General features: G+C 39.7%; 2 protein-coding genes across 18 annotated transcripts in view; one reads left to right on the top strand and one right to left on the bottom strand.

The window, feature by feature from the left end:
* The window catches only part of FOCAD (focadhesin), a 211,513-nt gene extending 198,123 nt beyond the window's left edge, over positions 1-13,390 (top strand). For all 11 annotated transcript variants that reach the window (XM_032797563.2, XM_032797567.1, XM_032797566.2 and 8 more), the window contains 8 exons: positions 1,463-1,578; positions 4,134-4,394; positions 5,096-5,185; positions 6,380-6,557; positions 7,716-7,813; positions 8,695-8,946; positions 11,843-11,918; positions 12,951-13,390. In XM_032797563.2, coding sequence (XP_032653454.1) covers positions 1,463-1,578; positions 4,134-4,394; positions 5,096-5,185; positions 6,380-6,557; positions 7,716-7,813; positions 8,695-8,946; positions 11,843-11,918; positions 12,951-13,024 — 1,145 coding nt within the window. In that variant the 3' untranslated portion in view covers positions 13,025-13,390. The remainder of the gene's footprint in view (positions 1-1,462; positions 1,579-4,133; positions 4,395-5,095; positions 5,186-6,379; positions 6,558-7,715; positions 7,814-8,694; positions 8,947-11,842; positions 11,919-12,950) is intronic.
* Position 13,391: 1 nt separating this feature from the next.
* Positions 13,392-25,117, bottom strand: part of HACD4 (3-hydroxyacyl-CoA dehydratase 4) — a 29,950-nt gene continuing 18,224 nt past the window's right edge. For 4 of the 7 annotated variants that reach the window (XM_075067303.1, XM_032797575.2, XM_032797574.2 and 1 more), the window contains 3 exons: positions 20,724-20,830; positions 19,893-20,024; positions 16,706-18,488 (listed from right to left, as the gene is read on the bottom strand). In XM_075067303.1, coding sequence (XP_074923404.1) covers positions 18,406-18,488; positions 19,893-20,024; positions 20,724-20,830 — 322 coding nt within the window. In that variant the 3' untranslated portion in view covers positions 16,706-18,405. Of the gene's footprint in view, positions 18,489-19,892; positions 20,025-20,723; positions 20,831-25,117 lie in introns of all 7 variants that reach the window. The other 3 variants (XM_032797573.2, XM_032797572.2, XM_075067302.1) reach the window with 1 other exon arrangement.

Raw genomic sequence — 25,117 nt, 5'->3', positions numbered from 1 at the left:
AAGGGTCTCAAAATCACAAATATAATGTTAGGCTCCTAAATCCATATTTAGACATTGAAGTGAATAACCTTATTTCAGAAGTAAAACTACTTAGCAGCATCCATTGCAGTCAACTTTAGGCTTCCATTTTTGAAAATATTGGCCCAAATAAATAAGATTAATAACAAATGGTTCCACTTTCAAGTATTCTGGAAATGTATATAAAGCAAAGTTGAATTAAGACTAAGCTTGATAAGATTATGGAGGAGGTGTTATGATGGGACTGCCTACAATGACATGTGGCCCATCAGCGACTGCCAATAGCAAAAATTCCCAACGACTAGAGATGTGACACTAGATGGGGAGGGCTCAGAATTACTACAGAAAATTCTTTCCCAGGTATCTGCCTGGTGGGTCTTGCCCATATACTCAGGATCTAACTGATCGCCATATTTGGGATCAGGAAGGAATTTTCCCCCGGGTCAGATTGGCAGAGACCCTGTGGGGGGTTTCATCTTCCTGTGCAGCATGGGGCACAAGTCACTTTCAGATTTAAACTAGCATAAATGGTGAATTCTCTGTAACTTGAAGTATTAAAAGCATGATTTGAGGACTTTAGTAACTCAGCCAGAGGCTAGGGGTCTGTTTCAGGAGTGGGTGGGTGAGATTCTCTGTTCTGCAATGTACAGGAGGTCAGACTAGATCACAATGTTCCCTTCTGACCTTAAATCTATGAGTCGAACTTTAAATGTCAGTATTAAATTTGAAATCCCTGTCCTTCATGTGCAGCTACAATAGAATGAACAGTTACGAAAGCCATTCCATTGTGCAAAGCAAACTTCTTTCAGATTTTTATGGTTAGTTATCTTTATCAAGGGACAGATAATTTTGGATTTTTGGGGAGCCTAAACAGGACCCACTAATTAGGAATTCAATAACTAATGTAAGAACTCTATTCTTTAGAAAGATCCCCTATACCCAGACCAGAAGAATGTCTGTGCCCATGTTTCAACAGCAATAACAATGATTCACCTGTAGTTCTGCAAAGTTGACTTTTACACTGGTGCACAGCATGCTGAATGTAAATGGAGCAGAACAGGCTGAGCTTGGCAAAAAGGAATATCAATCCTTAGTTCCCCTTCAAGAGGTTCTGTAATAGTTTGATTATTCTCTCCATTTAGCAAAGAACATTGATTATTTTTTTTATCCCCCACATTCACATTTTAATGCTTTTCTTCTCAATTAAATTTGAGTGAATGCCACATGCTTGGATTATGGACACATCCAAGGGTAATAAAGAAGTTACATAAATAGAAAGAGAGGTCTGTTCTAAATGTTATCAGTGGTGTCACAAGAAACCCAACATATTTCTGCTAGAATAAAAACATTTACCTTCGTTTTTATTTTTTCTGCATTATGGGCTAAGAACAAATTGAAAATTAAAATAATTGCATTGTAAACTGTTCACTTTCTTCCCCTTTAGGTGAAGAGATTCAGCAACTGTGTATTGAACTTGCAGTGACCCAGGCTCAGTCATCTCAGAATGCTGCAATGCTCCTGGGGATGTGGGTCGTACCACCTCTAGTTTACAGTCTTAGCGTATGTATGATATCAGCATTAAGCTCCAGAAGGCTTATGAATCCTCTGTGTCCTCTTTTCTGTGTACAAGTTTCCTTACACAGGACAGCACATCTTAATCCTGCGCACGTACATGCTTACTATTCCAGCCCTGCATTTCATCCAAACAAAAAGTGACATTTGTGCAGAAGTTTCTAAAAGTTTTGTTACATTAGCAGATGGCTTTTAGTGGCTCTCTGAAATTACTTATACCAGAGACTTCAAACTCAAGGCAGACTTGAGACCTTCCATCACCTATCTATTTATTTATGTCAGTTATTCATCTTGCTTTCTTTCCCTGCTGTTCCTCTAAATTAATGGTTATACAGTTGAAAGGGTAATCTGGATTAGCATCAAAATTGGTGATATCCTCAGATGAAAAGTGGGAATCAAGTTGTGGAAATTCAGCATGGGCTCTACAAGGCCCCCGGCAATGCATGAAATTAGTCCTTTAGAAATCCTGCAAAATTCCATATCAGCTTTAGCTAGGGTGAATAATGTAGCTCTGATGGAGCTGTGCTGATCTACATCAGCTGAGAAGCTGGCCCAGAATCATTAGAAGAAAATTAGAAGAAAATCCTGCTAGTTTTAGTCTATGATCCTCCAGTTCTCCATGGTTTAGTGAACTGGTAATCCGTTCGAGTTGGTAAAGATGTTAAAAGTTCTGGGATTTGGTTTGGGTGTTTGTCACCAGTAAGGAGAAGACTTGAGTTTGAGCCTTTCATTTCTCAAGAGTCTGCAGGCCACAAGGGCAGTGCATTCAGCTCCAGAAAGTGGAGAGTTTAGCATCATCCTGAAAATTAAGAAGCAATCTTGAAGAGGTTTGGAGTACACTGCTTCTGCACCTCTCTGCCAAAGAATTGTACTGGGTTGTGCATTTTGTGTAGAATGGGCCAAGAGTTCTGCTGGAAGGCCACAGTTGTACTCTGACTGATAAAACACAATCCTCAATATGTGAGAGAACCTGAGGAAAACTTAACAGATCACAAGTGATTAAATTACTGCTTCAGCTAATGTTCCTAGGCACTATGGTAATACAAATAATAAATAATAACAATATTAAAGAAGTGAGAGAAAAATCTAAAGTTATTTGGGATGAAAAAAATTCAAAAGTGCTTCAAGTCCCAGTGACTTCGGCACTTTCGAAAATTGTACGCTTTGTCTATAGCTGAGGGACGATGGAGGTTTCATTCTAAAACTAAGAGAAGGTGGAGTCCAAATTTTTTAGCATAGAAGAAGAGAGAAACTGAGTCACTGGTAAATATCTTCTACTTTCCGCTATAAATCATATGGGAAGATTAAGTTCTGTGTACTGTACTCTAGAACCATTTAAAACATTCCAATTTTGCCTCTAATATAGTAACTCCTCACTTAAAGTCGTCCCGGTTAACATTGTTTTGTTGTTACGTTGCTGATCAATTAGAGAACATGCTTGTTTAAAGTTGTGCAATGCTCCCTTTATAACATTGTTTGGCAATCACCTGATTTATCCACTGCTTGCAGAAAGAGCAGTCGGTTGGAGCTGTCTGGTGGAGGCTTGGAACCAGGGTGGACCAGCAGCCCCACTATCAGCTCCCTGCTCCCCTGAGTTCCCTGTGTGGCAGCTGGCCAGCAGGCTATAATTTGCCAGCAATTCAGCTGTCCCCCCTCCCCCCCCCCCCCAGTGCTTTGTGCTGCTCCTGCCCTCTGCCTTGGAGCTGTTCTCGGGGGCCTCTTGTTTGCTGTGTGAGGGGAGGGGGCTAATGTCAGGGTGTGCCCCTCCCACCTGCTCCTGCCCCACACTTACTCCATCTCCCTGTATGGGGAGGGACCACATGACAGGGCTCAGGATGGAGGGAGCTTCCTGGGAGCTGTCTCAACTTGCTGATCTATTTAAAATGGCAATGTACTTAGAGTGGGGTTAGCCAACTTAAAGGCGCAGTGTGCATCTCTCTCACACAGGGTGTGTGTCTCTGTCTCTGTTTGTCATGCTGTCTCCCCTCCCTCTATTCGTCTGCCTTGTAGAGTGTGAGGCTACATTAACAACAACAGGTTAACCCTTGAGGGCTCAGCCAAAAGCTAGTTCATCATTTAGCAGCAAAGGCATTCCCTGGGAAATAGCCCACCCTCTTCCACCCTCTCACTTCACCGCCTCAACTGAGCTTCACAATCATCATCGCTGTATACAGTACTAAGTTGTTTAAAACTTATACTGTGTGTGTGTGTGTATTTATGTATATATATAAAATATAATCTTTTGTCTGGTGAAAAAAATTTCCCTGGAACCTAACCCCCTTTATCTACATTAATTCTTATGGGGAAATTGGATTTGCTTGACATCGTTTTGCTTAAAGTAGCATTTTTCAGAAACATAACTACAATGTTAAGCGAGGAGTTACTGTAACTAGTTAATGTTACCTCAATATTAATAGCATTCCCTATGCTTAGTAAAAGGAAGCGCATTAGGAATACTGAGATAATGGTATTAATTATCTAAGTTAGGAGGAAAGACTTTGAGCACAACCTATGTCCAGTAATGCCCTGTATTTGCCCTTCAGATGAAAACCAGGAAATATCTTTTTACTACTTTGTCCCTATGGATGAAACATGTTGCAGAAGACAAACTGCAGACTTTTACTGAAGTGTTTTTAGTACAGCATTTTGAAACAAAGAAGCACCCAAAAAATCCTGAGCTTTGCCAGAGTATCTTACAGGGACTCAGCCAGGCTATGAAACTTCCAAACCCTGCCCAATACTGCTGGAATCTTCTGTGCCAGGCAGCAGAGAAAATATTTGAGCTTTTGCCAGAAGAGATTCAGGTAAGAGAAGTAAATATTCACATTCTAGTACAGAATTTTAAGGGTTTGGTTTTTTAGGGTAGGGAGGGTTTAGGGAGCAAGGCTGGATGGAGGGATAAAAAAGCCACTATAAGATGTTTGCCTGAGTTTTCCGCAGCTGGCAAAAACTTTTTTTTTTCCCCCATGAAATCTGTACTGAGCCATTGGATTTAAAATTTGATGCAGGAATTTTGGGTAAATAATCTAATACCATTCCGGTGAAAATTCTTCAGTTATTCTTTAGAATATGGTAAATTGTAGTGGACTGGAGTGGACTTTGCCTGGCAAATAATTAGGCAATTAAAAAAAATAAAGAATTTGTACTGAGGTAAAATAATTGTTGAAATGGAAGCAGAGAATAATCAGGGGAAAAAAAATAATTTTAGACAGAAAATTTCTCACAGTGACAAATTCCTTGAGAACAGCAAACAGAAAATACACCAAAGGAAAAGCACTTCTCTTTAGAAGTTTCCATTTTGTTGTTTTTGTTGAATGTATTTCATTTTACTATTTAAATCCACCACAAATGCAAAATAAGTGATATATTTTCCAGCTTCATTTTATTTAGAAACTTTATTAAATGATCCAAATGAATAAAAAAGGCTCGTAGGTTCTTCATTACTTTAATGATATTAAAATACAGTTATCCATGTATAAACACACACATTTTTTTCTTTTTCCAGAGAAGTGAAGTGGAGATGTATATTGAGGTAGCAAAATGCCTCTCAGAAATGGCAGATGCAGAGGTTGACCGGATTGCCCAGATCTCCAAGGTAAACATGTTTCATTCTAGGCTTCTAGAACTCTCCCTAATACTTGTTTATGTGCTGGATGAAGACTCACTGTATCATTTTACACATCATGTAGAATATTTTAACACCTCTCAAATACTGATTAATGTATCCTCACATCAACCCTGTGTGGAAATGTCATTATCCTCAATTTACAAATGGGAAACTGAGGTAATGGGGAAAAACGCCTGTTGACTTCAGTGGGCTTTGAATCAGGCCCTAAATGGCTTCCCCAAATTCAGACAAGTCTGTAGCAGGTCAGTAACAGACACTAGGTCTCCTGAATCCCAGTCTAGTATTTTAACCACAAGCCCGCCTCCCTCTATACATCAGCCATGTGGTTCTTTAAACAGACTAAATACAATGTCGTAACCCACTGCGTCTGAGTTCATGAATCCTGGACACAGTTGCAAAATTGAAAAATTGTATTGCAATTTTTGGATTTCACACTTGCCAGTATTATAGACTGTATTTCAAATGTGTTCAAAATATTTTATGGTGGACAGGATGGCTTGAGGAGGATAATGAAATATAAAGCTTTCCAACTCCAGATCACTTGCTCAGATAATAGAGTTGAGACTGATAGTGATCAGAAGTTATGATCTGGTGATGAAGTGACCTCAGTGGAATGAGTTGGTGATCTCAGATCAAGCCCCCTTATATGCAAGTGTCCATATCACATAACTACCATGGTACCCTTGCTGGCAGACTCTGTTGAGAGCAGTCCAAGAATTTAAACAGGCCTTTGAAACTGAACTATCCTTTCACTATGAGGTTAGTCCCTTGGGGTCAGGATGAAGTCACATTGGAAAAGCAGCGTGAGAAAATCTGCATTGCTGCAACCCATGTTGTTCCTGTCTTGTGCAAATAAGACTTAAACCAGGGTTGTCACATTGACCCCTTCCATAAGCATTAATCATTGTTTACAAGCATAAGCACAGTCTGATTGTACCGACTTACGTGCATTTCCTGTGCTATTATATTATCCCATATGATACGTATTATATACTATATCCTGTCCAATCCATTTAACCTTCCCCATCCCAAAAAAAGAAAGAAATCAGCTGGCTTAATGATTGAAGGATTCCTCCCATCTCTGTACAGAGACATGTATCTTTTACTGTTGTCACTCAGGAAGAATGTTTTACTTTAATCAAGTTTTTGTTGCTTTTGCAGAACAATATAGAAAAGGTCACTTTCATCAAAGTGTATTTAGTTTCTCAAGGCCGACTGTCTTTGTTGAGCTTGAATGATGTGATTGGTATTGCGGTAAGATGCCAGCAGAAAGAAACTATTGCATGGATGTTGTTTCATAGTTTCTACCATGCCCGAATTATAAGCCACGAAAACACAGGTAAGGCCACACTGAAGGAAGAAGTGAAAAAGCTTAATGAATCTGCACATATTATTTTAAATAAAAGTTTTGGTCCAATCAGTCTTTCTAGGTGCGTTATGTATTATTTCTGAAGTATTATAAATGGATGTTAGGATTTATAGACCAAAAACACAAGGTCACTGCTCTCCAAAATTTAAAGTCTAACTTGTACAAATACAAATGGATAGGAATTTAAATAGAAAGGACTTCAGACGTCATCTGTGTTTGAAGGATTTGCAAAAGTGCTGTATTTGATTGAAATAAGGGAGGTTAATTAGTATGTAAGAAGTGAGATGCATGAAAGCAAATACAAAACTAAGAGTAGCGGGAGATGATAAAAGGAGCAACTGAGAGGCAAGCTAGGAAGGAAGGGAGTACATACCCCCAGTACTCGCGCTGAAAGTAGTTGGTGTTTTGTTTGGATAAAGAAGGCAAGGATGTGTTTTGAATTAGCCAGGTCTGATTGATGAAAAGTGTGTGATTGGTCTTGGTAGCTCTTACAAACACTCAGTGAGGCAGTTATAGGGAAGGAATGTTCTAGTCATATTGAATAGTTATATGGTGGTCTTCCTTTGGGTACTGGGAGGATCCTTAAAGCACTGAGACTAGTTGATTAGGCATATAGCTACTCTATTAATTTTATTGATCAAATCTGCACTGGAAGAGGTTTTACACACCACTTCTTATACTCCCCAGATTCTTTCCCAACATGCACTGGACTCAACGCAAAGCCTAGATTTATTTGATTGGGGGTGATCTCTTCTGTGTTAGTGTTGGAATGTCATGATCAGGAATCTATATGGGATGTCCACAGAGCAGATCAGTGATATCTGCAGGATGGAATTATTATGAAAGATTATTTTTTCATTATCTTTTTCCATGTATTGTTTTTAGTTTGATAGCTTTAGGGATTGTTACAGCCACATTGTCTGTGTTATAATGTGAGTTTCAGCTGTTATTATTAAGGTGCCTATATGCCTTTTGGCATAGGCACACAAAAATTAAATGTTATGATTGTTACTATTATTCCTCCCCTGGCTTGCTGTTTGATTGCTATGTTGTTTCCTGGCACTTGCTTTTTAAAGAAAAAGGAGTATTTACTATCATTTATGTAAGACAATATTCTTGTTCTTACAGGAGTATTGAAAAGAATGGACTGGCTGTTAGAATTGATGGGCTATATCAGAAATGTCGTTTACAAGTCAATACCTATACAAAACCTGGATCTTAAAGAGGTACTTGCTGTGAAAATATGTAGCTTTCAGAAAAAAATGGTTTCTAGTGTAATTTATGTTCTAAGGAACAAGTATTCCCTCACTTTTTATCTTTTAGAATAATCTCCATATATCTCCATAAGGAAAATCACTGATTGTCCTCAAAAGGTTTTTAAAATGTACATATATTTAAAGTCTCTTAAGTGAGTCTAGCACCTAATCTGTGAGAACAATGACAGAGAATGAAAGAAAACTATATCGTGTAGAACTCTATACACTTGGAACTGTTAAAAGGAAAAGCTCCTTTATAGTATGTTAATTCATCTGTGGCATTCATTGTCCCAGTAGGTCAGAGTACTGCAGCAGCATTTTTTTTTACAAGGGTTGAACAGTTCAGGGCTGCCAATATTATTTGTAGTTATGCTTGCTAAGATACTTAAATGTCATGCTTTGAGGCATCATTTGATTGCTGCAGACATCAGAAAGGAGCCTCCTCCCTTGCTATATAGCATAGCATTATTAGCCATGTGCAGTATGGAGGTGAGCAATTGGCTAATCATCCTGGAGCACCAGCTGCATGGAACAGGATGCCGGACTTGCTGCAATGCCTGTCCACAAGCATTATTTTCCAGTGTAGATAAAAAAATGAATAAGTGCATTGCTAAAGAAGTCTGTTCAGAATTGTTTCCATTTGCTTCCCTTGCTTTAAGGATTGTAGTTTTAAAATACTGTTGTACTACTTTAAAGTGCAAAAGCCAGACCATTAAACTGCCTTTAGTCTTTCTCTCTCCATGTTTGAGTATTCAGTTGCCTAGGATTTATCCTGGAGAATGAGATGTCTTAACCTTTTTTTCTTCTTTATTATTTAACTAATGAACCAAACTTGTCTGTTTCCTGTTTAGGCTGTAGACTTCCTGTTGTGGATATTTGCCGCTTCTGTGGTTGCCTGGGCTGACCATGCTACTCCACTACTGCTTGGCCTCAGTGCCAGCTGGTCGTCATGGAAACACAAAGAAGTATTACCAGAATTGTCTGCAGATGATTTTGGCAAGCATCCAATTGAAAAGCTCTCTGTGCAGGAGACTCTTACTCTCCTTCCAAACAGTGTGCAGCTTTTGCTGGCTAAAGAGCCTTGGAAAGAACAAACACAAAAGGTAAAGCTGCACATAATTTACTTTCTAAAGGTCCAATCATGCAAGATGCTAAGCACTTTCTGAGGGTAACAGATCACCCTTGGTTCTCAGCTGAGTCAGCTCGGGTCTTATGTGAGGCAGCTGTTGTTTCCTCTATATCTACTGCATCTGACTCAAGCTCTCATTTTTCTTTATCGCAGTCAGATAGGACTTACTTAAAAACATGCCCTTAAATAAAGTAAGATGCAAGTTGATAAAGAACACTTAAGGGTTGGGTGTTTAACATTAAGTAGGTTTACTTAGGGGTAGGGGTGTGTGCATGTGCATATTTGCTCCTGCATATGGCTAGTTCGGCATGCAAACATTTAGAGGCAGATCCTTTACCAGTGGACGATCTCTCCTCCCTTCCCGCCCCCAGTTTATTGTGCACATCATTTACTTGCAAGCCTAAATTAGGTATGCATAAGCATGTGTGTGAGATTGTATGTGCCTAGCTTGGCAAATCTGGCTTGAGTTTCCGGTAATGTATATAAATGGTGACCTCTGTACATTGACGTTTAATTATTTTAAACAAACATGTATGCATTAAGGACTGGATCTTGTCTTTTTTGCATGCGCAAAACTCCCACTGAAGTGAGAGTTGGGAGGGTGTGAAGAATGCAGAACTAGGCCATTAATGTGCAAATTTTTAATTTGCTTTTAATAAAGCATTTGAAAAAATAAACCATCCAGATATATCTGAAATATTGTATTCTCGTCTAGGCAACATACGTTACCAGAAAGACAACAAAAATTGGAGGAAAGTCAGAAAAAAGTGATTAAAAATTATCTGGGTGCTGAGGGCATTGACTGTGGGAAGTCTGGCTAAGGGTATGTCTGTGCAAAAAAACAACCACCCACAGAAGTAAGTCTCAGAGCCAGGTTCAACCGATTCTAGCTTGTGAGGCTAGCACTGGGGGCTAAAAATATCAACGTAGATGTTCTTGCATATATTGGAGCCTGGTTTCTGAGACCCATTCCCTTTGCCAGGTTAAAGAGACCAGGCACTGGCCCAAGTGAGAACATCTACACTGTGTGTGTGTGTGTGTTTTATTTTTTTTAGCCCTGTAGCATGAGCCTCATGAGACTGAGTCGGTTGATCCAGGCTCTGAAATTCACTACTGTGGTCTCTTTTTGCAGTGTAGTCAGGGGCAGCTCTGTTTTTTGCCGCCCCAAGCACAGCAGTCAGGCGGCCTTCAACGTCATGTCTGCGGGCGGTCCGCTGGTCATGCAGATTTGGCGGCATTTCTGCAGGTGATTTGCCGTTTCCACGCCTTTGGCATACCTGCTGCCGAATTGCCGCCGAAGGCTGCCTGGCTGTCGCCCTCACAGCGACTGGCAGGCCACCTCCCATGGCTTGGTGCCTGGAGCTGCCCCTGAATGTAGTCATACCCTTACAGACTGATAAAGGAGGATGAGTGTGGATATTTGGAGATGAATTATTTACTGTGCTTGCTGTGCAACAAAGTAGTATAACTGGGGATAATGGGATGAAGGGAAATGTCCCCAGAAAGCAAAATTCAAACTGTCAAGCAGGATCTTGTGACAGTATGTTGTAGTAGGATATATTAAGCTGTGGAAGATTCTTCTAAGGGAAATGGTGGAAACTGCATTGCTTGGAATATTTAAAAGTAGACTGGACCAAATATTTGAACATATACTAAGTGACCAATTCTGCATTGATGGAGAGAGGCACTGAGTGACATCATATGTTTTTTCCATCTCTTATTACTGTGATTCTCCAGCTTCTCTCTATCCACCCCAGTTCTGCAGTGTTTTATCTATTATTTTGCATGTCCACTGTTTTAGCTGGTGTTTTGCCTGAGCAAAGTTCAGAACTTTATTAACTGTTTTTTCTTAAGCAATTTTGTATATTTCCAAAACACAGTGTCAGCATGCCTTGCAAACAAAATATCAAGTCAGCCAAATGGCTCACTTAAAACACTGCTCCTTTTTTGCCCTAATGTCTGTCCCATTCCACCCAAGGCTGATGATTAAAAACTTAAGTAGCAGGTGTGCAAACAAATAGCCTTTGAAAAATAATTATAAAATCTAACATTCAACAGTAACTTTTGCCCTTTGACATGAAAGCAGGCTTTAAACTGCAATCTAGTTCTAAATCTGTTTTACACCCATAACAATTTCTAATAGCTTAACAATGATTTTTGAAAAAAATATAAACCTAGTGACTCTCATTTTCTATTTGATTTTTTTCTCTGCACCAATTCTGAGTTACTACTTTATAGATTTAATAGTAAGACACTGAATATTATATGTCCATGTTAGGAATGAACAGCAATATTCAACAGCAACCAAATAAATGTGTTGGGTATTCACTGATCAAAGACCAGTATCATCATTGAAATAGGCAATAGTGAGGGCTTGCCTCATTTTCATACTGCAAAAAGAAATAACTTTGATAATCACTCAGGGCTTGGCTACACTGGCACTTTACAGTGCTGCAACTTTCACACTCCGGGGTGTGAAAAAACACACCCCTGAGCGCTGCAAGATACAGCGCTGTAAAGCCTCAGTGTAATCAGTGCTGCACGCTACACTCATAGAGGATGTGGTTTACACGCAGCGCTGGGAGAGCTGTCTCCCAGCGCTGGCGCTTCCGTGGCAGCGCTTTGAAATTTCAAGTGTAGCCATACCCTCAGATAATTCCTGTACTGTTGTGTTAAATTAAATACTAATGGACTGTTGTAATGCAGTGAAGGGCAAACTCCAACTTGGGTGGATTTGCCATTCAGTCCAAATATACTGTAGCTAAACTTGAGTAGGATGCATGTCTTAAGCCAGTTTGGTCAGAGAGAATTTGTGATGTTCTGATATGGACATTCTTTTAATTTACAACTGCTATTCATTTTAATCTTAGTTTGTTGACTGGCTGTTTAATATAATGGAGAGCCCTAAAGAAGTGCTATCTGAATCCTCCAGAGACATGTTGAAAGGTAATGTATTTCTGATATTGTTTATTCCTGTATTTCCTTCGGCACAGGAAAACAGCATTAGTCTGTTAAAGAAGCAAAATGTTTGTAGGTTAACAACATATGTTGATGACAGAACTACATATTGGGTTTAAGATAACCTCCACAAGCAAATAAACATTCTTCCTTTTTAAATCCTTTTTTAGATTGTTTGATCCCTCATTTTATCTCCTACTCACCATGCAATGAAAAATCCAGATAGTATGTCTTGCTCTCAGTTTTAGCATAAAATTGCATCAAACACCAAAAGCTTTGTTAATGTCCAGTTAAGGTTACTGGCATATATCAATGGCTTTAGTACATGTTATTTTTAAGGAAAGTTAGAATTACAAAAAAATATATATTTTAAAAAACTTCAAGTGTTAGTGCAAGTTTTGTTCTGCATTTCCTAGTGTGTCATTGTTCTGGGAAGACCAGTAATCCAATCAGTTAATGTGGCCTTTAATCTTTGACAGCCAGTTCAAAATTACTTAACCCTGTGTAACCTGGCTAATCCTAAAGAGTGTAAAACTGTTTCAAGACTAACCATTTTCCTGAAGTTTTTTCAATGTGCACCTGGGGATGCTTTTGCAGGGACAGGGAAGTGTTTGTAGTGGCTACGAACAGGTTGGGTTCCATGGGAGGAGCAAATTGTGATATGACCAAGCTGCCCTTGCTAGAAATGAGACACACTTCCTTAGCTAATCCCTTTCATAGTGTCCTGTCATTCATATGGAAGCAACAGAGGACTTGGGGAGTAACAGGGAAGAGCAGGGAATGAGGGGGGATTATTAGCAAGAGGAGAAGGAGATGGGAGAAAAGTTAATAATTATTATCATTTTGTATTGTGCTTGTGCCTGGAGACCCTGGTTCAAGCACCATCCCCCTTGTACTAGCTTCTGCAGAACCCTGAAAACAGCCAATGAAAATAATATTGAAATAATTGTGATACAGGTGATTCTTGTATTTTACTATACAGTGTGTACATAATCATGTGACTTGTCCTTGTTTTCTCAGCTACACTTCTGGCTTTGAGGTTTCTACCAGAGTTCAAGAAGAAAGCAGTATGGACTAAGGCTTATGGTTGGTAGCCACAAGACAACATCATTGTCATATCTGACGGCCCTTAATACTGAGAGAAAAATGCATAGCAGAAATGTTCAGTCATCAATAAGTGTCATTCCAAAGAAATTTTATACTATGAAGTATTATGGGATTTTCTTCCCCGGGATTCAGAGAGTAGAAAAATCATTTGGTTTGACTGGTCAGTAGGCTGTCTCCTATCCTGAGCTGTCTTGCCCTAGTATGAGGACAAGCTTTGGGCTACATTTTGAATGTGAGTTAGAAATCTGACTTTCAGAGGTAGTGAAAGCTGCAGACAGCAGAAAGCCGCCTTTCTGTAATAGGTGGAATCTTTGTATGAATAAGTGAAAAAATTAAAAACAAATCTTGCAAAACTGTTGTTTGATGTGGTGTATTTATTGGAAGGCACAACATTTCTTTTTTCTGGCTTTTTAATTAGTTTTCATTTTAACTGACAAAATTTTGTTAACATGATTCCTCCATATTATAACATTCATCATCCAATGTTGTTGTTATACTATGAACAACACTATTTTTGTGATAGTAGCATAGTTGCGAACCTTGTAACGATTTTACCAGGGACACTTATCCAGGTAAGTGTGGGATCTGGGTGTTGCTAGGTACATTTTGATGAATTTCAGGTTAATTTAATCATGAATATTCCAATTCAGGGCCTCAGAAAATTAGGATCTGGATAATTTTCCAGAAGCTTGGATGCTTTTCAAAACCTATGAAGACCCCATCTTCCTTACACACAGTGTTCCATCTCCTCAAATTTCCCATGCCAATAATAGCCTTCCCCTACCTCCATAGATGCCTTCAACTTTGGGGGGGGAGGGTAGAGAACAGCGGGTCTTTTCTACCTTTGCCATGTTAAAAAGAAGATGGCAGGTCTGTTCTCTCCTCAGCATCTTAGTGTCTCTGAGAGGACATAGGATTTCTTCTCTCTTTCCTTCTCTTCTTCCCAGCAAGCATATGGAGCTACTGTTATTGGGGAGCCCATTTTCTCACCTCCCTCTAAGCTCCTTCATTTCTCCTGCTATTGAAATCTTATTTCCCCCTTCCTTTTTTCTAATGTTACCTTCCTGGCTTTGAGCCCTCCCACTTATAAGTCCCCTTTCTGAATCTTAATATTGGCCTGGTCCCACTTCTTACCTTTAACCCGTTTGTGTGTCTCACAATTTAGCTCCCTATGTCTTCAACTTAAATAGGGAAATTATACCCCAATGCAAGGGTCCACACAAGGTAGAGATTAAAGAGAAGCGTAATTGGTGCTAAGGTTCTTGAAGAACCCCCCTCTGCACTGGGGTAAATGTCATCTGTAACTGACTAAGTAATCCCATACTGGTCCCTAGTGTCTACTGCAGTGACCTCAATCAGAGCAGTGTGTAATTTAGCTATCCTAGATATGGTAGTTTTCTCAGTTAAGTATTCATCTTCGTAGTATGACACGGTAGTATCTTTATTTTCTTATTATTATTCCCAGTTTAGTATTCTTAACAACAGAAATGAATGAATAAATCTTCTATGTCTGCTATTTACTTCTCTTAACCAAGACCCTTTAACCAGTGAGAATCAGGTATGGTACTTGTGTATGCTTTATATTCAGTAGACCTATGCATTCTCAAGACATGTGTTTTCATTTTGGCTGTGTCTATACTTTGAGCTAGGGATGTGATTCCCAGCTCAAGTACACATACTCACATGAGGTCTCATCGAGCTAGTGCGAGTATAAATGGTAGTGTAGCCTTGGCACCGCAAGCAATGGTGGCATGGCTCCACTATACCATGTACACGTACCTGTGGGTTTCAGGTGGGCTTGTACTCAGTATGGCTAAGCCATGCTGCCGTTCTCATTCTTATTGCTGAGAGCTAGTGCAGGAACATGTACATGAGCTGGGAATCACACCCCTAGGTCACAGTGTAGATGTAGCCTTTGTATGATCATTAACATGCCAGTAGTAATTCTTAAGAACCATCTAGACAGTGGTTCTCAACCTATTGACAGTTATGGGCAACATATATAGCTCTGTGTTATGTGGGCCATATCCGCACAATATATATACTACCCATATGGCCCTGAGGATGTCATAGGGGTCACAGTTGTGTGCTGATTGGGCCACAAGCAGGTCACAGCTGGAGAACTACTGATCTAGATCATCAGTGCATGATTGATCAAATCAGCCTGTTAATTCTTTGTGTAGCTTGAGATTAACTGAACACTTTTTTGCAGCTGCAAATGTATCTGCGTTTTGAACACCTGGCCCACAACATCTTGCACCTTGCTAGTGCAGAATTAATGTTGACTGATATACACACTGTAAAACTGAAAGCCATTTACTTGCTCCAGATGCCCATGTGCAGATGAATGAGGTTTGGTAGTTACTTCCGTCTTTTCAACCAAAGATTTTTTTTAAAATAGGTTTGCTATCATTCAAAATTAAAATAACTAAATAAATTGCACAGATTAAAAATAATGTTCACTAAGTAAATATGAATTTATCACATTGAAATATAATATTAGTGGTGGGATTTTACATGTACGTGTGGTTCAGTGTAAAAACAGTGAATTAAATGGTAAACCTAATTGCCAGCACCAGCAACTACAGTAGGCCTGTGAATCAGTAACTTTCTACGCTAACAAACTTCAGCAAACAATTTCATTTTTGAATGCCTAAAGTTGGCTTAAGTTCAGATTTAGGCTCCTATATAAGAATGGCTTGATTCTCAAAAGCAGTCAATACTTTCAACTCCCTCTTCATTTGGTAGAGTGTGTGCAAAGTTCATCTGAAAAATAAGCCACTTGTTAGGGTGCTGAAACATAGACTTAAGGCAACTTACTTTAGCAATCTGAGTTTGAAAATTTTGACCAGACTACCATGTGAAGAAAATGGAAAATATCAGCATTTTCCAACAAATGTTAGGGATCCACCATCATTTTATTCTTTCAGGATAAGGTGAGATTCTGGGCTGTGCTTCTAAGGCTACGTCTACACTACAGGATAAATTCGAATTAGCTTAAACCGATCTTATAAAACAGATATTATAAAGTCGATTGTGCGCATCCACACTGGGCACATTAATTCGGTGGTGTGCGTCCATGGTCCGAGGCTAGCATCGATTTCTGGAGCAGTGCATTGTGGGTAGCTACTGTAAAATAATGAGGCCAATAATGTCGATTTCCGTCCACGCTAACCCTAATCCGATATAGTAATATCGATTTTAGCGTTACTCCTCTCGTTTTGTAGGAGTACAGAAATCGATTTAAAGAGCCCTTTAAATCGATATAAAGAGCAGTGTAGTGTGGACGGGTGCAGCGTTAAATCGATTTAACGCTGTTAAAATCAGTTTAACAGCATAGTGTAGACCAGGCCTAAGAGATGCAGCACAGAGCTCCCAGCCTGTGGAATGGGCTGGCAGGGGTGTGCTAAGTTCACTTTGACCCACCTTTTCTGTCCTTGTGAATCTGGGCTGCTCCAGAGGCCAAAGTGGCCTCAGGTGGGCTGTCTGCATTACAGCAGCATGTCCCCAGCTTGCTCTGCTGTCTGGAATCTCTGCTGGGTAACATGCTGCAGCCCTGCCTCTGTTACTCCCTTCCCACACCAGGCACAGCTGCTACCCCAGGATTCTTAAGCGGGTCCTCTGTCTTCCTCAGATCCTGCACTGAGGGAATTCTCCCCTGCCCAGATCCCATAAATCCCTCCTTCAACAGATAGCATGATCATTGTTAAAAACATCACATTTGCTTTTGTAACTAAATAACATTACAATAATATTTGCTCTATTTCCTAAATACAGGCAATACTATAATAGTTACCTCTTTTGTAAAGCGCTTTGAGATCTACTGACCAAAAGTGCTATGTGTTAGCATGCACACCACAATAATACCTGGATGCAAAAGCAAAGTGTTTAATGGTCCCCGCTCTAGTGTACTGTTCCCAGGTAATGTACAAATATACCTGTCTAAGGCTATGTCTACAGTACGAGCTAGGAGTGTGATTCCTTTGTTCCTGTACATGTACTCAAGCTAGTTCCAGCATAAATAGCAGTGTAACTGTGGTAGCACAGGTAGGGGCAGTTCAGATACAGCTGAGCTGCCTGGCTGTGGCTGTGGACTTGTCCTAGAGCCACTAAATCATCAATTTGAGATGCTCTTCCCTCATTGGTTAGTCAAATATTGTCTTACGACAAGGACATACTTAGGCTTCACTTTTTCAGAGTCTTAAATAGGTAAGAGAATTTTCATGACCCGAAGTGTTTTCATTTCACTCTTTAATCTGCTTCATTTTTTCTGTCTTTTATTCAAGCCCAAAAGGTGGTGGGGAATAGTACCAATGGGGAACAAGTCAGCCTGTGGTTATTTCGGAGTAGCTTGTGCAGTCAGAGAAGTAATTTGTCCCCCAGGAAAGTATATCCTATTTTCTTGCTTCTTCACATATAGGATTTGCTTCATAGGACCAAATCCTAATTACTTTTGTTGCACAAGTAACCTCACTGACATCAATGGGACAATTCTCATGTGTGAGACAATTTGGAGTTGGCCCACAGTTTATATAATCCATTATCTTATTTTTAAAGGCAGAGTATTTCACACTTCAATGAGTTAAGTAAGAGTGAGTGTCTGTCTTGTTTCTTCAGTTCCAAGATAATCTGGATGTCACAGTTAAGCAAAACAGATCCTTCAATAGTGTCTACTGGAAATATATTAGAATCATAACTTCTACTTCTATACGTTAAATGCCCTCTAGGACTTGTAGTGAATAGACACCGTAACTGCATTTGTCACTTACATGTACTTTAAGAATCAGGGTGGAGGAGGATGGGTTTTCTGTGAACAGTTTTACCTATTGGTATTTGTGTGAATGTGGCAAAATGCAGAACCACCAGCTTCTGCTTCATAATCTGTTGCAGTTCCAGCAAACATGATAGTCATACATCTGATTTACATAGTCTAACAGGTGAGATAGTGATAAAATACCATTGACATTTTACTCTGATATAAGATGCAGAATCCATGCTACTGCTGCGATAAGAACCTATTATTAAAATACAGGAAATGCTGATATGATTTACATTTTTTGTCACATTTTGTAACCTGTCATTTTATGTTAGAAAAAGATAGAGTAACCTCTGAGGCCAAGACTTTAAAAAGTGACGGGAGATTTGAGGTGCTTACATCTGAGTGCCCAATGTGAGATGCCTTAATGGGCCTCTTTTTCAGAAAGCGTGATGCACCTGCCCTTGTAAATTGGGAACCTCTAAGGCACTCCCAGTTGGGTGCAAAAGATCACTAAGCACTTCTGAAAGTCTTGGTCTAAATTATTTCCACATAATGTGTTAGCATAGCATGTTCTAGAGCATTTTCCTCATTACAAGACAAGGTATCAACTTAGCTCCTTTTCTCTTTGATGTAGCTGGCTCCTAGATGAGCTTTCCTTTCTGAGCAGAGGTATGTGGTGATGAAGTACATACCTAAATTGAAACATAAAATGTAAGTGCAGGGAAACAGACTCCAAAAGGCCCAGCGTTTACCTAAAAAGTACAGGTGGACCTGAACCTGCACCTGAAAACCCTAATGGGATGAATCCTATTGACCCAAATGGTCCTGTGGGTGGTCCCATTAAACCCACAGGAGTAAGGCTTTTCAGACAGGTTCTATATTTTTGTAGCTAACCACACTATATTTTTAGGTATCTGTCATTATATGAGAGATAATACCAGGACTGGGCATGGTCTCTGTGCAGCCAACCACTATCACTGGGGCCTTCGTGACAGCCCTTTGTGCAGCTGTGGTGCAATGGAGACGATGACACACATTGTCGATGAATGTCTGCTGACTAGGTTCAGCAGTGGCCTAGAACTGTATCACGCCACTGAAGATGCCATCGCTTGGCAAGATAACTATGCACTCGCTCAATACATTATATGAGACTTCAGTAAATAAATCTAGCCAATGCAGGTCCTGAGACATTTTCCTGGAACCTTTAAAGCACACCTGCTATATATAGGGTAATTATAATACTGCAGTTATTGCCATTACATTGATGCATAAGTACACACATTTTTCCAGATTAGCAGGTCCACCCCACAGCCACCATCATGACTAGTGTCCTCATTTTACTGGTCAAGGATTAAACAAGAATCTTTTATGAACCAGCCAACACTGTACTTCATCTAAAAGGATCAATGAGTTTTTTTAAAAAACAGATGGGCTCATGCTAGAAAAATTAGCACCCTTTACCCCAAATGTGAGGGGGTTCAGATGGGGTCAGCCAGAAAGTTAGATGCAGACCCAAACATCTCCAAAGTGCAGGCCTGTTTGGATCCAGGATTTTGCTGTAATGCACAGTAACCGTAGATGGGGGAACAAGCCATGAAGTTTGGATTTAGCTCCAAATCTTCTCAAGGCTGGAGGAGTTCTGGTACAAGATGTCAGACCTAGTTTAAAAGAACAAAAACTGTGGGCCTGATCTAATGCCCACTGGAAATCTGTGGAAAGGTTTCCGTTGATTACAAATGGCAGCAGAATCAAGAACTGACTCAGGACTTTCTGTTGAATTAACATCTATAATGATGAAGGTGGCTGAAACACACTATATTCATTTCCCATTCACTTTTTTTCTTAGTAGTTCTTTTCCTCACACTCCCTCTCTCTAGAAACAGATAATTCACTTCCAAATGGGACGCTGGAATTCAGACCAGCCAACTCCTGAGCAACATGAACTCCCCCTTAACACACAGCTGTCAATGCAGGAACTGCCTGTGAGAAGGCACAGCTTACAAAGAATTTTCATTGATTTGATTTTTGCCTCCTCAGGCTTGTGAATTCCAGCACAGTGGCATTAAGATCCTGCTCACAAGAGATGAAAATCTTACCTACAAACAGCATTGCCAGGTACAGTTTTAGTATGTATGGGAAGTAGATCGATAAGGCAACTGGAAATGGTAGCTTGATGGAGTATGTGCCGAAGGATTCAAAATAAGGAAGTGATTCATAGATGGCAAATGCTGCAAAATAATGTTTTGATGTTTTTTAAAGCTGGAGTTATAGTAAGACTTATAAGTGAAAGACCATCTCTAAGAAAACTACATTTAAGGCATGAAAATGGGTCTTGGTCTACTGCCTGATCTTGTGAAATGTAATCTATGAAACAGCATACTTGGCATACATGCATGGCTTTACTTTTAATTCATTTTCTTGGGACTGAAGTTGTAATCATTTTGATAACGAGGATTAGCAAATATTTACTTAGTCCTCGTCTCTGCTGGGGTTTTCAGCTGCAGGGATAGTGCGCACACCTAGTCTAGGTACAGTAAACTGCTATAAGCCACAATGGTTTCATGCATAAGCTGGTTTCAAGTAGAGGTCAGCTGCACCAGTACATTTGCCAGCTTCGTCTGCACTTTGCACTGGGTGCCTAGAATTAAGCTACACCACCGACTGCAGAAAAGTGTCTGCATCCTAGGTTGATGTTCTGTGGCTTTTGTTGTGCTAACAAATTGCTAGTTTTCCAGAAGAAAGGAACTGTCCTGTAAAACCCAAGAAAGAAACAGAGAAAGGGGAAAGATAGATGAAAGTGTGTAGATAAGACACGTTTAAACCCATTTACTCTTATTTCTCAAAAACACTCATCAAAATGATCAAATTCTACTGGCTGAGATTCAGGAAACAAGTAATTTGCCTCATGCCTACTACCTCCCTTTTACCTTTAGCCAGAATTGACAGGGGATATACTGGAATCCATAGTGTGTAGTTCAGCCATGTCAAAGCTCCATAGTATGTTCCTGACACTGATAACATGCAGTAAGTGTATCTGAAATTAAAAAAAAAAAAAAAAAAAGACGGGAACTTGTGTTTATTTTTCAAATTCAGATAAAATAGGAATGAATAAACATCTTATTCCTTAAAACAGTCACCTATACTGAGAAATCTGTGGATTCCAGATTCCTGTACTCTAATCGTTTCAGCCACTCCGATGGAATGCTGGACATGTTAGAGAAAAATTGCACCCATTTTATTTAGTGTCAAACTCTCATTGGAACCCAGAGACAGCCAACTTGCTGAAGCGTTCTTTTATTTGTGACTCTGGCATATGGTGGGGAGATGAAAATAACAATAATATGGTGCATTCCATATTGCACTTCTCATCATGGAGGTTCTCATGCAAACCAGTTTCCAATGTGCTTTCATATTGGTTTGTCAGAAAATAAGCTTCAGCTATGCATGTAACTTCAATGTGAGGCTCATACATGTAACAGATATTAAAATATGGTCCTTTATAGTCGTGTTTTTATATCAAATATAAACATTATTGCTAAATCATTCTTGAAGCAGGCTAGAAGTTGGATTACTGCCATGGTTACAGATGGCACTACTGTTCAGTAAGAGGGTAGCCCTGCATCCTGGGGCCCAGAAATGCACATAGGAATATTTCCCTTATCTTCACTGTACAAAAAACTAAGGGTCAGAGTTAGTAACTACACAACATGGGTATCGTTCTAAAAAGTTCTGAGATGGATATAGGGACCCAGGAGAACATCAAGGACTTAGCAGCCCTCTCAGAAACGGCCCATCAGTAAGTCTCCATATCCCAATTATGTGCACACTTGGAATCTTCAGATGATTTAACAGGTGGTTAAAAAAAGCCCATGGAGCCCCACGTGTGAAGAAATGCATGCTAATGCTTCTTAGAGGCAGAACTCTAAGAATGTTTTGTTGCTCAGTCTGTGTTTCCATTCAGCATGTCTCCCTCTCTCTCTTTCCCTATAGGGTCTGGAAGCAGGATTTGGCCATCTCAGAAAAGTAAAATGGAAAATGGCTTATGTGTACTGCACAAGAATTCCAGAACGCTGGTAGATTGTCAGCTAAGTGGAATTCCTGCTGCTTCATAATGGGGATTTCTTTCCTAGGGCTATATGGCAATTAGCAATCTCCTCTGAAATTGAAGTCATAATGCTTAATGGAACGTCAGAACTCCAAGTTCTCTATGAGATTTGGTTTTTAGACTCCTGAGGTGGTCTCATTCTTACGGGCTTGTCTGAACTGAGTGATCCAGTAACTTTCTGAAGATTTGAGAGGCTGGTTTGATCACATTTTTGGTCGGTTGAAAGGCCCTGCACTTGCTGTAGATCTCTAAAAAAGTGTGTTTTAAGCCACCATTAGCTGGGACTGTTTCTGGCAGATAACACAGCCCTAAGCGAACTTCCTAGTGGCCCCAGTATTGGTAACTTTTTGTGAAATCCTGGATGGTACACCCGAGGGAAAAGTTAATAGGTTAGGGAAAACTGTGCTGTACATTCTCCTCTCTCCCTTGATTTTTCAAATTTTTTTTTAAAGTAAACTTGCAATATAATACAAAAAGCAGATTGTGCACTTGGTAATATGCAAGAAAGATCAGATTTGTAGGAATAGGCAGAATTCACCCTCCCTGTGTCATTAGGCCTAATGCTCAGAAAACTTTGTATCTTTTAAGAGTGTATCTAGAACTGGTTGTTAGGGTATGAAAGAAGAGCCTCCTTCTGACTCTATACCACCAAAGCATCCCCTTTTACTAGTGTGATCTTCGACACCATGCACAGTGGATCTACCAGTGCTGTGGCACAATACCACTGACCACACTAGAAGATCTGCCCCAAAATGTGGAACTGACTGGCCAAGCCTTGACAAAACAGAATTCTGTAATTTCAAACAATAATGCTCTCTCAGGTGCTCAATCATAATCAGTAATTAAAAACAATATTCACATTTCCTAGAGAGTGGGAAATATTGAAAATAATTTAGATTTGATCTTTGCAGAGTTGTTGTTTTCCTGGGGTTTGTGTCTAGTGAAATTTCTGTTATGTTTTCAAATATAGTTGAAGGAAATTCTCTTAAGGAGTAGGTACTTCTCCTAAACAATACTTAATCATTCCTCAAGGAAAGTGTATTATTGATTTACACTATATATTCAAACAATCCTAGTCCTTGATCTTCAGTTCATAAGAAAGACATCATTCCTAGTAAACTCAGATAGTCACTATTGTTCTAGTGTTACACTGGGAGTGGTTTCCTGGACTTGCCCAGCTTGCTTAAGTCTTCTGTTCCTCAGGCATAAAAGTTACAATACATCCTAATATTCGTTTCTTTCTTTGCAATATAGGCAAAGAAGGATGTGCAAGAAGCTCCCTCCCCTTCTGCCCCTGTACATCAGCTGAGTACAACTGCATTCCATTGGAACTCAGGGACTGCTCCATCTATACACCCCAAAACATTGGTGAGAATGTTGTGGCCCAACATCCTTTACATACTAGCCCAAGGGAGTTGGTTGGGTGCAGAGGAGAGAGACGGCTGAACTACCAGAATTCTGACACATCACCTCCCACACAGGAAGTTGTGTCTTAAAGGCATAATAGAACATTTAATGAGTCCAACACAATCAAGTAGACAGGGCTAATTTATTCATTACTGATTATGACTGTATGTGATGCAAAATCAGATTAAGTCATGTGTGTACACACACACACGGTAAACAAACAAAGGAAAGGGAACTAGACAGAAGATATGTTCTCCATAGATATGAAGGAGGACTCCATAGAAATATGAAGTAAACTAGATTCAAAATATTTCTAAAAATCAATACTAGCAACATTTTACATTATCATTTGAACCATACATTTATGCTGGAGACAATACTATTATGTATGAGGTCTCATCCATTGACACATTCTATGGTTGCCATTATTTTGACCATAATAATTGTCTTTAAGGATTACAGTTAATAATTACATATTGACAGTTCTATGCTGGAGTTTTTCATTGCTGATGTTTTCTTCCTTTTTCACTTTAGCTGAAGAGTGCATTTTCATTGGGTTTTATTTTTTACCTTTGAATCTTTAAAAATTAAAAAAAAATGGGGGAGGAGAGAGGCATATGAATAATTTAAAAAAAACCACCTAGAACCCAAACAAATCTTCTTGATCCCATATGCCATTCATTTTCCTTCTCTAGCTCTCTCTCCATACCATACTTCTTTCAGCAACCTCTCCAATGCTGACCCTGGCAGCAAGGTCATCTCAGTACAAATAAATGAATTTTAAACATGCAGTTAACAACGCATTCAAGGTGAAATTCATCCCTTTGCAGAGGACTGGCACAAGGGCTATGTGCTGCTTAAGTGCCACTTAAGCCTACAGGTCTTCCTTGATGTAAGTAAAGAAACTGAAATCCACAGGCACTTAAGCGGCACTCAGGCAGCGCATAGTTCTTGCACTAGCCTTCTGCACCGGGGTGAGTTGTATGTCCAATGCAAAAACTAATAGGGTGGGATTGTAAGTGACTTAAGAACGCACATTCCATTGGAAGTCATCTGTAACTTCATACTGTGTAAATCTTTCTTCTATTCCCATGCTCTTTGCCTACTGTGATTTCTCCCTGTCATTTATATGCCCTATCTAGCCTAAACTTTCAGGTCACGGGGGCAAGAACTAGAAATTTTCCACTTAATGCATAATCAAAATCTTAATGAATGCCCTACAGCTGTGAGTTACTATACTACAAGTCTTGTGTCTAAGGCTATGTCTACACTACAAGCTAGGGTGTGATTTTCCCCCTGTTCACGCACACATTTCCACTAACTCATTGATCTGGCACGAGTATAAATAGTAGTGTATCCACAGTAGCATAGGCAGCAGCAGAGACATGGCTGACCCATACACAGTATAAGCCTGCCTGAAACTGGTGAGTGCAGCTCTGCTGCTGCTACCTGTGCTACAGTGGCTATGCTGCTGTTTCTACTCATGCTAGCCCAGGGACAGCAACTGTTAGTACGTGTACATGAGCAAGGGAATCACAACCTAGCTTGTTGTGTAGATGTGGCCTAAATGAGCTGTAAAAAGGAGATACTGCTTTTTTACATCAAAGCAAAGGTATTAGAGATAGTGTTAGGAAATGCCTTTCCTTAAAAAATAGCTGAGCTGCTGTTCTTAATTGGTGTTAGAAAGGTCAAATCTTTTGAAATAGAAAACTTTAATGCAGTGGCTTACTCTTGTAATAAGGCAATAGGTTTTTGTTTTGCCTAACTGATATACCGATTATTCTAGAAACCACAGTGTGCCTTATCAAA

This window comes from Chelonoidis abingdonii, chromosome 6 (genome assembly GCF_003597395.2).
Source record: "Chelonoidis abingdonii isolate Lonesome George chromosome 6, CheloAbing_2.0, whole genome shotgun sequence".
Taxonomy (NCBI): Eukaryota; Metazoa; Chordata; order Testudines; family Testudinidae; genus Chelonoidis; species Chelonoidis abingdonii.
The sequence above is the reverse complement of the archived record's forward strand: the minus strand, read 5'-3'. Positions and strand labels throughout refer to the sequence as shown.